At 43.8% G+C, this 14789-nt stretch overlaps 1 protein-coding gene across 1 annotated transcript in view; it reads right to left on the bottom strand.

Annotated features, from left to right (window-relative positions):
• Nucleotides 1–297: 297 nt before the first annotated feature.
• The window catches only part of CRLF2 (cytokine receptor like factor 2), a 34821-nt gene continuing 20329 nt past the window's right edge, over nt 298–14789 (bottom strand). Inside the window, exons 5-8 of the mRNA XM_014579880.4 lie at nt 12951–13113; nt 8352–8466; nt 3794–3878; nt 298–1884 (exon numbers count right to left, since the gene is read on the bottom strand). Coding sequence (XP_014435366.3) covers nt 1627–1884; nt 3794–3878; nt 8352–8466; nt 12951–13113 — 621 coding nt within the window. The 3' untranslated portion in view covers nt 298–1626. The remainder of the gene's footprint in view (nt 1885–3793; nt 3879–8351; nt 8467–12950; nt 13114–14789) is intronic.

Here is a 14789-nt window from a genome sequence, read left to right as displayed (position 1 = left end):
CCTCTCCCAAACTGTGTCTGACAGATTTAGGGCTAGTTCCTCAAATAACACAGAATGGTTAATTCCTTGTCACATGTAACCATAAAAATCAACTTGAATACTTGGAAGAAAAAAATCTGTTTTGTTTCTGAAATCGATATTTTAACAGCTTTGAAAATTTACGTCTAGATGCATGTGGAGACAGAAATACTGTTTTACAAAGGATTTTCAGATTTTAGAACTTTATTTCATTCTGAATCAGAACAAACTCCAAAATGTGTAACTTATTCACAAAGGAAAAGTCCAAAAACAACAAATTGTGTCAATTGAGAAAAATATTTTGTTTTTTATTGGCTTCTTATTTCATATTATAATATATAATATAATATAACATTAAAATTCAAAATGAAAAGTCATTTCAAAATTTGACATTTTTTCCTGAAAAAATCAACGTGCCTTTTTACATTGTTGGGACCTTTGTTGTTGTTTTTACTCCCCAATGACTTTCGGAAGAATTAAAATTAGTTCCTAAAGCATTTCTATTTCAAAGACTCTTCACTATTTCACAGAAAATGACACCATAAGTCATTTTTCTGACCCTCTCTACATATGTCCTTATTTATGTGCTGCTCCACTAACCACATAAGGTATTTACATTCTAAGATCTTGCTTCTCACTTCTGAAGCAATAAGTGGGTGAGATCTTCAAGTAGCATAAATTGAAGTAGCTTAATTTCCATATAATAATGTTAATTTTCCACCAATATATTAATCCTTGGGGTAACTACATTACCCTAAATGGACTTATGTGAGAGATGAATCTCAGTTAGATGTTTAACTACAATGTTTATTCTCAAGAAGCATGCATATTAAATGATGGAGGAAGATGTACCAAATATAGTTTGGATGAGTCAATTGGGTTTTCCTGAGTCTGCTATCTAAAAAAATGTGGCTACAGAGCAAAAAATATGACATAGTTTAGGTGAAGTTGGCACACATAAAATAAAAGGTTGATTTAAGTAATATGAAGAGCAATCCATTTATAAAATCTACAGTTCCTAAATATGCCAAGAGAAGATTTAATATTGAGAGCAAAGATATATATTTCACAGTCAAAACAACCCACCCTTGAGAGTTATCCTCTTTGTCCACAAGAATGTGTCTACTATCTGAAGAGAAAAGAGAAAGCAGATTGATAGTGCTGACCTAACTCAAATTTTTTACTTTTTACTTTTTACTTTGGAAGTGCTATTGTTTTCATTAACTGAACACAGTCAGTGCACTCCCTGAGAACAAGGCCTGGGTTTATGCTCAGCTCCTAGAAGGTATGCAGTGAATGAGAAGGGCTCTTTGGAATCTCATGTCCACACTACGCATGATGGGGCTTGGTTTAGCCTTAGAGATGGGCCTAAATTAGAACCCCAAATCTAAAGACACCTGAATTGTCATGCCTTCTTTTTTCTCTAATGGGCTTGCATAGGTTGTCCCTAAATTCTGGGAAAATTGCAATCCAGATTGGAGTGTGTTCTATGTTATGCTAGGCAAGCCTCATCATAACTTTTCACTGTATTCAGATGCTCCTTTAAACTCATCAGGGTCCTCTGTACCTTTACCCCAACACCATCTGTTCCTACTGCAGCACATATTTTCATAAGATGACGTACATGTCTTCATTCATAAAAAAATTTAAACTCCCAAAAGAAACCGTCTCACTGGCTGGTGGTTGCAGGCAAGTGTTATGAACAGAATTCAGAAAATCTCTTTTGTTCATGTTTGACAATTCACAAAGCTTTTCGCTAGCTTCCTTCACATCTTCCTGCTCAGTTCTTTCCTCAATGATGCACTCATGTTCTATACACTCCATCTTTGTTTGGGCCATTGCATTGTCAGTTTCATGAATCCATTCCTAAGAGAATGAAGAGTAGATGTCATCCCAGGCTCTAATTTCATTTGAAAACAAGCACAGGCTACACCGACCTTCACCATGACCCTAAGAAATAGCAGGCAAGCAGGAAATAAGACAAAAGCAAAAAACATGGATGTGTATGAAGAACAAAGAAAACTTCAAGGAAATTACTACTGCTAACACATTCAGAATTGGATTTAATTATTATCTAGCAGTTACAGTGATAGATACCTTCAAAATACACTAAATGAACACAGTGCCTCTCCCCTACCCCACTTGTAAGGATTTTGCAAATCTTTTAAGACAAGTCCTGACTCAATCAAAACTTAAGTTGATTTTGGTGGGAGATTTATCTAATTAATTTTAGGAGCAGGTCCTTTATTATTATTTTGCATTGAATTATTAATAGTTATTATTTTGTATCTTTTAAAACTTACCTCGGGTAAGTACATTTTGATTCATGAGTAAAACACTATGGCTACGTCTACATTGGCCCCTTTTCCGGAAGGGGCATGCTAATTTTTCAGATCGTAATAGGGAAATCCGCGGGGGATTTAAATATCCCCCGCGGCATTTAAATAAAAATAAAATAAAAATGTCCGCTGCTTTTTCCGGCTTTTAGAAAAGCCGGAAAAGAACGTCTACACTGGCCCCGATCCTCCGGAAAAAAGCCCTTTTCCGGAGGATCTCTTATTCCTACTTCAAAGGGCTTTTTTCCGGAGGATCGGGGCCAGTGTAGACGTTCTTTTCCGGCTTTTCTAAAAGCCGGAAAAAAGCGGCGGACATTTTTATTTAAATGCCGCGGGGGATATTTAAATCCCCCGCGGATTTCCCTATTACGATCTGAAAAATTAGCATGCCCCTTCCGGAAAAGGGGCCAATGTAGATGAGCCCTATTACTGTTTTTCATTTTCCTCACCGTTGTAATAGTGGCACAGTACTTGTATTTATTATGCATCAGATAGTGAATATTCATCATTATTTTGCCAGTCTGCTTTCTGCTATGGCATGGTCTAAATGGTGAGGTTCAAGCCACATTCAAGATATTCAAATAACAGATGCTTTTCAGGTAAACTGCATGCATTTCAGCTTAACGGGAAGCAAACACAAAGGGCATTCCTCCCTCGGGCTGTCTGAAGATCTGCTGTTTTACAGCAAGGTGAATGTTAAAAGGATTGGAAGGTATAGTGGTAAATCAGGCAAGTTGGGACATTGTGGATAGTTTTGTGAAGGACAAAGGTTGGTGGCCTTTTGTGACAGGAGGTCTGGAAAGAGAATAGTACAAAGATTTGGTGTGCTGTCATCTCTACTTTTCAGGATGGCCTTTCTGGCCTTATTCTTATCATGCCCGTCAATATGTGTCCATGTATCTTGCCTTCTGCCATCATTGCAAGCCCCCTGGGCAGAAATTGTCTTTGTACGGGTGTTAGCACATTCAATCCACTTCAGTGGTTGAGATCCTTATGTGTTACTACAATACAAATAAAGAGGGCTGCAGACAGACTTCTGCAGTCCCTGGGCAATGTGGGGAGGAGGGCTCAGCTCTGGGCCCCTAGAAGGGGCAGGGCCTCAGAAGGAAGAGGCCGGGTGAGGAGTAGCCAGCCCTCAGCACCACCTGGACTAAGATGCGCAGAGCTCCTGGGTCTTTTTAAATTTCTGGGCCCGTGGTTGCTGCCTCTTTTGTACCCCCTTATCAGTGTCCCAGCAAGTAAGTAGTAATAATAGTTCTTCTTTAAGACCACATGAAGTAGCACGAGAGACTTTTTTAGGATCTGAGAGCGCTTACTTTAACCTTCAACAGAGACCACAAAGGTAGCTTTCAGGTTTTTAAAATGATATGTAGGGTAGGACTGTTGTGTTGGAATTAATCCAATACCACCAAGAAGTTCAAGAATGCTTGGATATTTACCTGGAAGTTTCCATTATGATCGTTAAAGAGATCAGAAAATATATGCTTTGGGTCTGGTATAATAGGCATGATTGACTTCTGAAATCTATAAATAGAACAAAACAAAGTAAGCATTCAGCTCATCTAAACTCTTCCAGTTGGTAACAGGACCAAAGGAACTATCCATTTGCTGGGATTTACCTAAGCCCAGCATATCTGGCCACGTCCCTTCCCTTCTGGAGTGGTGGTGCAGAAGCTAGCCATCCTGGCTGTATGCCTGCTGTGGAATTGAGGCCTGTTTCTGCTTTTCTGCTATTCAGAGTGGCAAAAACAGAGAAGAAATTCTGAAATTATAACTTCAATGAGCTTTCCAGTCACATGTATCTCCCATAATGTAGCTGTGGTTCAGCAGCATGGGATTTTTCAGAGAAATAAAAACTACTTCTGTGGTTTTGGGAGCTGGCAGCTTTCAGAGGGCTGTAAGAAGTGGCGTGTAAATCTAAACTGATGAGTACAGACATGCAAACCATAAATCTTAACTTTAGCATCATCTTGCATGTGCTGTCTTTGTTCATTGGTGCAACAGAGACTGATGCCAAAATCACTAGTGCTTTGATCTTGTCCAGTACTGAAGCAGGCAGTTGACAGAGAAACAAGAGAAAGGGAGAGAAAGTCAGTTTATCAGTAATCGGAAAAACAGTCAGTTTTAAAGATTTAATTTGGCCAATTGAAGCAATACATAAAGTGGAACAAACAGCATTTTGCTCTGAAAAACTTCTAATTTTCTCTAGAAAACTACTCTAGTCCTGGCCTTCATTGGTCTCATAGGACTAGAAGAGTCACCTCTGCACCATCATAATTACCCTCTTTGTAGAACCCTGTGCAGATACATATTTGTTATCTGCATCCACATCTGCAAAAATGATCTGCAGATAACTGCATCCACCTTTGTGGGTGCAGATTCCTGTGAATAGAAAACAAATATCAATAGATTCACAGGGCTCTTGATACAAAACTTGTATCCACATCTGTAGCCACAAAAATTAGCCCCAGATATTTGCAACTACATCTGTGGCTGTGGATATCCGCTGATATAAGGCAGATATCTACAGAGTTGCAGGGCTGTATCTATTGGTCCTTGAAAATGAAAGGAAGAAAAGTCTGCAGAAGTACAAGGAAAAGAAGTTCCAAGAGGCAGAATACCTGGAAGCCTAAACTAAAGTGTTGGCTTCCAACTCCTCAGGAGCCACTAAAGCTGACTATACTGATGTGTCAGAGCTCTCCTTTTAGCATAATTATACCTTCCAAATAAGCGGCGGTCACTATGGTGACTGAGGGTATGTCTAGATGGCAGAGTTTTTCTGGGATATGAGAAGTGTGTCCAAGGAACGCATCTGATCTTCCCAAAAAGGTTTTGGAAGAGCAGACATGTTTTTTCAGCATCCCTGTAAACCTGATTATATAAGGAATAAGGGATGTTCTGAAAAAGAGGTTTTTCCCCACATTTGGCCCAGCATAGATGGGCCAAATGTCAGAAAAGCGTCTTCCGAAAAAAGCGGAAAAAGTTACGCAAATTGTGGTTCACAATTTGTGTATCTTTTCCCAGAAGAACTGTGTAGTCTAGACACAACCTGAGAGAGCATGCCCAGCCAACATAGTATCATCCACACTCACGTGCCTGTCACTGAAACTTATTGCAGTTGGGGTGTGTTTTTTTTTACTTCCTGACTGACAAGAAATTTACCAACAAAAGTGCTAGTGTGGGTAGAGCCTTAACTTTCCAGGGCTACAACCCTCTCATAACTCACACCTTGCTGGAAGGCTGGCAGAAATTCAGCTGTTAGAGGTTGTCTTTTACTTTAAGGTCACACTGGTATTTGGAAAGAAATGGTTACTGTTATACTGAATGGGCAGAAGGGACCCTTAAAAAGTCAAAGCCTTTCAAAATTTAACCTTTAGTTGTATTATTATTATTACAGGTTGTATCTTCCTGGTCCACCTCCTCGGGACCTGACCAACGCTGAACCACAGAAGGTCAGTATTGTCTAGTGGCATTACCAACATAAGAGCTTATGGGGCTTTTAGAAGATATTTAGGGATAAATTAGAGCTAAATAATAGCATAGAACACTGAGAGCGAGGACTGGTGGGTGTAAAAAAACTTTATGGGATTGCAGGAAGCTTTGCCACACCCATGATAAGTGGACATCTGGCTAACTAAAATCATGCCAGGACCCGGATACTGCTGGACCAGAGAGTATCAGATTAGAGAGGTTCATCCTGTATTTCCACTCTTTCCTATTCTGCTCTTTTGTCAACACAACAGAGTTGTAGTAGGTTAACATAATCCATTTTTAAACTACTTTGCTTAAACCAATGTAAGCACGTTTGTTTCAGTTTAAGGGTGACTGAATTTTGTGTAGTGTAAACTGATTAGAATAAGAAAAAAAATATCTTATTGACTCTATATAAAACCATAGTACACTCACATCTTGCTTACTGTGTACAGATGGGATCGCCTCATCTCAAAAAAAGATAGATTGGCATTGGAAAAGGTTCAGAAAAGGGTAACAAAAATGATTAGGCGTTTGGAACAGGTCTCATATGAAGAGAGATTAAAAAGACTTGGATTTTTCAGCTTAGAAAAGAGGAGAGTAAGGGGGGATATGATAAAGGTCTATAAAACCATGACCGGTGTGGAAAAAAGTGAATAAGGAAAAGTTATTTGCTTATTTCCACAATATAAGACCTAGGGGTCACCAAATGAAATTAATAGGCAGCAGGTTTAAAGACACAAAAAGGAAGTTTTTTCCAAGCAGCACACAGTCAATCTGTGGAACTCTTTGCCAGAGGATGTGGTGAAGGCTAGAACTTTAACGGGTTCAAGAAAGAGCTAGATAGATTCATGGAAGTTTGGCCCATCAGTGGTTATTATCCAGAATGGGTAGGAATGGTATCCCTAGCCTCTATTTCTCTGGAGGTGGGTGAAAGGGGAGGGATCACATGAGGATTACCTGTTGTGATCCCTCCCTCTGGGGCTTCTGGTATTGGCCACTGGAGACAGGATACTGGGCTAGATGGACCTTTGGTCTCACCCAGTATGTTGTTCTTATGTTCTTATGATTTCTAGCTGATTTGAGCCAGACCAAAATAAAAACTTCTACACTGGGCTTTGCCCCAGTGTAACTAAATGTGTTTAGTTAAATCAGTGCAATTTTCTAAAGTAGGTAAGACCATCAGGTATATCTCTGCTGCAATGGTCTGACTGCAACTGAGGTAGGCATATCCAGGCTGGTTTTAATCTAACTACACAGCTCAAATAGCAGCAAAGGCATGGCAGTATAGACCCTGGCATGGGCTAGCAATGCAACTACACAGTCAGAATTCTGGAGGCTTGTCAGCCTGTAATGAAGCCCATGATGCTAGGGCAGCGGTTTCCAAACTTTTCCAGATGGGGACCTATTTTGACAATTCAGGAAGACTTGGTGACTCAAAGCAATTCAAAAATGGGGGGTGGGGGGAGGAGGAGGGACAGAGCTACCTGGGGAGACACTTGGCGACCCTTTTGAAATGTAATGGTGATCCATATTTGGGTCTCGACCCATAGGTTGGGAAACCCTGCTCTAGGGCTACTCTGCTATAGTTAGCATGAGTATGCCTACCTGAGCTGCAAATCACACCTTCGATTGCAGTGAAGACATAGGCTGAGTTATTTCACAAAACACTCTTCTTCCAGGAGAATTATAGCCTATGGTCAGATATATACATCTCTCTCTCTCTCCCTCTCTCTCTATATATATACATATATTTGACTGAAGCTAAAGGATGGAACTCTTTGTATTCCTCAAGATGCATACATTATTCATCCAAACACATGATCTTTTTGTTTTTACCACCACCACCTGCATCTCACTCATCCCTATCCTATATCTTTCCCCTTATATTGTGCTTTAAATTGTTAATTGCCATACATTATGGATATACTATAGAAATAAACAAACAATAATGAGTAATCTCGGGTGCACCTTCTTAAACATGATACTAGCTTCATAATAGTTGTCACTCTTGCAATTTGCACCTTTTTAATATTTAGTACTGTAACTCAAAAAATAGAGCAGGAACAGTCTAAATTCTCTTTGGAACTGCAAGCCCAAAAGAATGTTGGTAAGAAAGAATGCTCATAAAATGGATTTTCTATTGAGCCCTCACAGGCTGATTACTCAAGAGATTTGCTCAGTACAGGAATGGCAGCAGGAAACTAAGGAGTGAATGAGTCTGCAATCTGAAGACTGTAGGCTGAAGATGCCAGAAATTCTTTGGTTGAACAATGATTCCTTAGCATCATAAAGACCAAGGGAGAGTAGTAGATTCTGGAGTGTATTTAATTATTCTTTGTTTTCCAGTAGCACTTACAATGTGCTAGGCTCAGGGTACAACCACAAGGAATACACAATCTCTGCCTTCAAGAATTTGCAATGTAAGTGGACAAACAACAAGGGTTGATGGGAGAGGGTTATATTTTTACATATGTTGTGTTACCATAACACAGATATCAGTAGAGTCCAGTAAATAACACTTACCTTTGCCATTTGCACACAAAAATCAGAAGGAAGACTATTACTAAAAGGACTGCCAGCACAGAAATTAAAAGGATCGCATGGTTTGCCAGAGGCTTTATATCATCAGCACATGAATCTAGGCATAATCACAAAAATAATATTTTAAAATGTCATGTTTTTATAATGTAAATTTATAAACATGCCTATTACAGATATTCTCTTAGGCTATGTCTAGACTGCAAGCCTCTTTCGAAAGAGGCTTTTTCAAAAGTATCTTTCGAAAAAGTCTTTTTCGAAAAAGAGTGTCTAGACTGCAAGCAGTACTTTTGAAAAAGCAAGCCGCTTTTTCGAAAGAAAGCAGCGAGTGAGTCTGGATGCTCTCTTTCTAAAAAGCCCTGTTGGCATTCAAGAATGCCTTTTTTCGAAAGAGCACTTTCGAAAAAAGGCGTTCTTCCTCGTGAAATGAGGTTTACCGCCGTTGAAAGAAAAGCCGCATTCTTTCGATTTAATTTCGAAAGAACGCAGCTGCAGTCTAGACGCAGGTGATGTTTTTTCGAAAAAAGGCTACTTTTTTTGAAAAAAACCCTGAGTCTGGACACAGCCTTAGAAATAATGTAAAGGAAGAGACAAGACAAACTAATTTAAGTCTAGAAAGCCACAGTTCCTTTACTCTTGTCATGAAAGGCCATTTTGTGGTCCTAGAAATGCAAGGTGGGAGAGGTAATATCTTTTATTGGACCAACTTCTTTTGATGAGAGAGGCTATCTCTACATTATAGACCTTACAGAGACAGGGCTGTACCCTATTATTTTGCCAGTAAAAGGTCTCCTGTGTAGCCACTCTAAGCTGAAGGGAGAGAGTTCACCTGCCAGCATAATTAAACCACCTGCAACAAGTGGCATTAGCCATGTCAGCAGGACAGTCTCGCCTGCCCACATTGCACTGTCCACATCTGCACTTTGGCTAATGAAACTTATGTCAGTCAGGGCTATGCTTCTTTCACACCCCTGACTGACAAAAGAGTTGCTGACAAAAGTTGGAGCGTAAACAAAACCTGAGGCAAAGCTTTTGAATTTACACAGAGCTTTTCTCTAGCTCGAGGAAACTAAGGCCGTGACTGCACTACACCGTTTTGTCAACACAGGACAACTTACACTGACCTAATTATGGAGGTGTGCACACTACAATGCTCCTCCCACACGCCTGCTATGCTGACATAATAAAACTACCTTGAGGAGAGGCGTAGAGCTCAGGGCAACGTAGTTAGAGTCACGTTGTGTCAGTAGAAACACTGCACTGCTCACGTTGCCCTAAGTGACCTGCAGGAAGTATCCTGCAATGCCTATCCTGACCACTCTGGTCACTGTTTTGAACTCCAACGCCCTACAGCCAGGTACATAGGGAACACACTTCCCATGTTAAAGTTATGAACTTGCTCTTCCTGTTTGCTCAGTGCGGAGACCCACATAGCAACGGCCCCTCTGGCCATGCCAGCTCCATGAAGGAAAACATGCTTCTGCCTGGAGTGCACGGGAGGTGGTGGATCTTCTGGGTCTGTGGGGAGAGGAGACTGTGCAGTCACAGTTCTACTTCAGACCCAGGAACTTGCTCAGGAGGAGAAAGGCTATGACAGGAACGTGCAGCAGTGCTGTGTAAAAATCAAAGAGCTACAGCGGGCTTAGCAGGCAGCAAGGGAGGCAAATACTAGCCTCTACAGGAGGGGGCTGAGGTCAGAGTGGGGGGCAATAGCCCCCTGTTAAGCTCCCCTTACAGCCTTGTGTTCATAACACACAGCACAATTCCAAACCGCAGTGCAGGAGCCATGCAGTCTGACACAGATGGCTGGCTCACAGGTTACCAGGGCAGCTGAAAAGTGACTGGAAATCTAGTAGGATGCCCATGGAATGATGGGATTGAGAAACCTGCATCACCTGCAACCTCCCCCCAGAAGGAACTGCAAACCATTCTCAAAACACCCTCTGGCCATTTGCACAGTGAGGTGGCTGCCCGTAGTGTACTGCTCTCTGTGTCAATGCAAGAGCTGCTACTGTGGTGCACTCCACCAATAGTGGGAGCATAGTGTGGACATGCAGTAGCAGTTTAATTGCAGTGTGGCTGGATGTTGACATAACTTAAGTTGACTTAACTTTGTGATATAGACATAGGCTTACTCAGAATGTTATGCCTATATCCAAGAAGGAGTAGGTTGTTTAGTATAAGTAGCTAACATATTTCAACAAATCATTCAAGGTGAAGTAACCTGTTAACATCCCTCCAGTCATAGGGAGGAAAGGAAGAGAGCAGGGTTCCCTGTAAGGTTCATGCCTGCGCAGGCACACACCAAGAATTTCATTCCCACCCACCCCCTCAGCAGAGCCACGCAGTTGTGGCCCTAACTGCTCCTGGGGGTGGGGCCACATGGCGGGTGACTGCCCACCCCAGGAGCAGCTTGGCAGCTACCATGCGGCCTGCGTGGCAGCTACCAGAGCTAGATGCTGGGCCACGGTACTGAAAACAGCACTATGGCCTGGCTCCAGTTTTGGCACACTGGGCAGCCACCTGCCACATGGCTCAGTCCCTGGGAGCAGCTGGAGCCGTGGCTACGTGGTGGCTGTTGGGGCCAGGACCACAGTACTAAAAATTGCACCACGGCCTCGGCTCGAGTCCCGGCATATGGGGCATATTGCCCTGTGTGCCTGGACAGAGCCAGGCCATGGTGCAGCTGCTCTTGGGCCAGGGCTGCAGTACTAAAAATAGCACTGTGCCCTTTCTCCAGCCTTGGCACAGACAGCCACCCACCATGCAGCCCCACCTGGCAGGTGCAGGTGTCAGGATGGCAGAAGGGAAGGGGCAGGGGAATAACTAAGGGGAAAGTGGGGGTGAGGAGAGGAAGGGGTCAGGGCAGAAGAAGAAAGGGGGGCACCAAGGTGGAGGAGAGACAAATGCCAGCGGGCCAAGAGGAGACAGTGAGGGGAAAGGGCAGGAAGAGTGGGGGAATGGGAAGGTGTCAGTGGGGATAGGAGAGGGGAGTGACAAAGTGATTCTGGGAGACGAGAGGGGAAGGGCAATGGGGTCAAGAGAGAGGAAGAGGAGAGGGGAGGAGCGGTGTTGGGAGAAGAGTGGTTGAAAGGAGGGGTGGGCATGAGGAAAGCAGGGGTTGGAGCAAGTCATATGTGAGGGTGCAGAGGGGCATGAGAACTGGGGCAGAGAGTGGTGAGGGGGCAGGCAGCAGGGAGGAAGAGGGCAAGGGGGCAGGTGTTGGGAGGGCAGAGGCAATGAGTGAAGGGGGAGGCACCAGGAGGATGCAGGGGGTAAGGGAAGGTGTAGGTTCCAGGGCGATTGTGGGGTGAAGCGGAAGGATAGACACAGGGAGCGGAGGAGAAGGGAGGGAAGGGGAGTGGAGGGACTGGCACCAGAGGGCAGAGGACAGAGGCAGGGCAGATGGGTAGAAGGAGGTGTTAAGCGAGGAGATTGGGAAGGGAGCTAGAGGAGGGGTGGGAACAAGGGGAAAGGGCAGGTGCAGAGGTCAGAGAGGATGGGGAGAGGGGCAAGACCCAGGAGAGCAGAGGGCAGTGAGACAAGCAGGAGCCAGGGCAGCAGAGGACGGGGAGGAGTGGGGTATATGGGAGACATGGAGGGGAAAAGGGAGAGGTTTATAACTTAGGTGCCACAGTGGCACACATACAAACAAGCACACATGGACTCAATATTGGTGCACAAGACAAACCTCACTCTGCTCATGGATGGAAAATCTTCGGCTATGTCTACACTACAAAGATAAATCAGAAAAACAAATGCAATTTGCAGTACACAATTTGCATATCTTTTCCAATTTATTTCTGAAAGAGGCTTTTCCAAAATTTGGCCAAACGGGGCCAAATTTTGAAAAAAAACAAACCCTCTTTCAGAACATCCCTTCTTCCTCATAAAACAAGGTTTACAGGGTTGCCGAAAAAATTCATCCGTTTTTCCAACTTTTTCTTTTTTTGAAAAGCGGACACGTTCCTTGGACACGGTAGAGCTTTTCCGGGATACTGGAAACTAAGTCCTTAGTTCGGATTAACTGTTACTCCCCATGGAATGAGGTGTAACAGTTAATCCGAACTAAGGACTTAGTTCACATTAACTTTAAACTGCTGCGTATAGCCGCGGGCAGTCAGTTCGAACTAAGGGGATTTAAAAATGGTGCCCACCCAGGAACATGCAAATGAAGCCCAGGATATTTAAATCCCGGGCTTCATTTGCAAGTTTGAATGCCTACATTAGCCTCTGTAGTTCGAACTAGGGGGCTAGTGTAGACATACCCTGAGAGATCTAAGCTCCACTGCCCCTGCTCCAAGGATTCTTGAAGGAATTACAGTGGAACAGCTTCAGTAGGTGATACTGCAAGAACTGCACATCAGAATAGTGTACAGCTCAGTGGTTGGGGTGCTTCTGAGAGTTAGCAGAGCCATTTGTAGACGATTTTGCTATAGCAGGTAGAAGCAGGGACTTGAACCCAGAGTCTCTCACAAGAGTAACATAACCATTGGGTAAAAGGTATAGGGGAGGCCCTTCTCCCACCCTTCCCTACTCTGACTATATTTTCCAATAAGAATATGAAAGTAGCTCAGCATTTACCTATTAAGCTGCCATTTCTCCAAACTGTTACCTCTCCCCATTCGCTGCTATAAGGAACGACATTGCAAATTGGTGTATGTCTTTCCAATCTGACACGGAAGGAATAGCACTTTTCAGGATCAAACCCTTGCTCTTTAACTTCGCAACAGACAGATTTTCTAGACTGGATACAAAGATATTTGATCATTAATTATTGCTTTCAACATATTATTCTCAGAGTATTAAGATAGATCATTATAATAACATATATAAAAGATGAACTGACATAAAGAGAATACCCCCAAAATGTTTAGAAGATTTGGACCTAGGAAGTATTTTCATGGTTCAGACCCATTTCTAGTATTAAAATAATGTTACAGTTAAACGAACATAGACTTATAGACTTTAAGGTCAGAAGGGACCATTATGATCATCTAGTCTGACCCCTGCACAGTGCAGGCCACAGAATCTCACCCACCCATTCCTAGAATAATCCTCTCACCTATATCTCAGATACTGAAGCCTTTGAAACTTCGAAGACCCCAAGATGCAGAGAATCCTCCAGCTGTGATCTATACACCATGCTACAGAGGAAGGCGAAAAACCTCCAGGGCCTCTGCCAATCTACCCTGGAGGAAAATTCCTTCCCGGCCCCAAATATGGCGATCAGCTAAACCCTGAGCATGTGGGCAAGACTCACCAGCCAGACACCCAGAAAGTTCCCTATAGCAACTCCTATCATCCCTCCATTGACCTATTTCCAACTGATAATGAATGGTCAATTAGTTACCAAGATCATGTTATTTCATCAAACCATCCCCTTCATAAACCCATCTAGTTTAATCTTGAAGCCAGATAGAGCTTTTGCCCCCACTACTTCCCTTGGAAGGCTGTTCCAGAACCTCACTCCTCTAATGGTTAGAAATCTTCGTCTAATCTCAAGTCTAAACTTCCTACTAGCCAGCTTATATCCATTTGTTCGTGTGCCCACATTGGTATTAAGCTTAAATAATTCCTCCCCCTCCCTGGTATATATCCCTCTCAGGGTATGTCTACACTACAAAGTTAGTTCGAACTAACGGACGTTAGTTCGAACTAACTTTCCTAGGCGCTACACTAGCGCTCCGTTAGTTCGAACTTAATTCGAACTAAAGGAGCGCTTAGTTCGAACTAGGTAAACCTCATTTTACGAGGATTAAGCCTAGTTCGAACTAGCTAGTTCGAATTAAGGGGTCTGTAGCCCCTTAATTCGAACTAGTGGGAGGCTAAGGCTTCCCAGGTTTCCCTGGTGGCCACTCTGGCCAACACCAGGGAAACTCTATTGCTCCCCTCCCGGCCCCGGAGCCCTTAAAGGGCCACGGGCTGGCTACACAGTTTGTGCCAGTTGCAAGGCTGCAAGCACCCGTGCCAGCAGACCCTGCACCTGCCACAGGATGAGCCAGCCACCCGAGGGCTCCCAGCCCTCCACTGCTCCCCAGGACCAGCCTGGCGGCTCCCAGGAGCCTGCCCGGGAGCGCAAAAGGCAGGCGCCCGCTTGGTCAAGTGCGGAGATCGTGGACCTCATCGAGGTTAGGGGGGAAGCCTCCAATGTCCACGATCTCCGCACTAGCCACAGGAACGCGGCCGTCTACGGCCGCATGGCTGCCAGCCTGGCCGCCAGGGGCCATCAGCGCAGCCGGGAGCAGGTCCGCTGCAAGGTCAAAGACCTGCGGCAGTCCTACTCCCGGGCCTGCCAGCCAGGGGCCGACCCAGAGGCCTGCCTCCACTTCCACGCCCTGGACTGCCTCCTGGGGGCTCATACCATCCCTGCACCCCGGGACGTGATTGACCCCGGGGCAGAGGGCTCGCTCCTGGAGAAGG

Source organism: Pelodiscus sinensis, chromosome 1, assembly GCF_052426305.1.
Source record: "Pelodiscus sinensis isolate ZL-2025 chromosome 1, ASM5242630v1, whole genome shotgun sequence".
Classification (NCBI taxonomy): domain Eukaryota; kingdom Metazoa; phylum Chordata; order Testudines; family Trionychidae; genus Pelodiscus; species Pelodiscus sinensis.
This window is presented reverse-complemented; position numbering and strand designations above follow the sequence as displayed.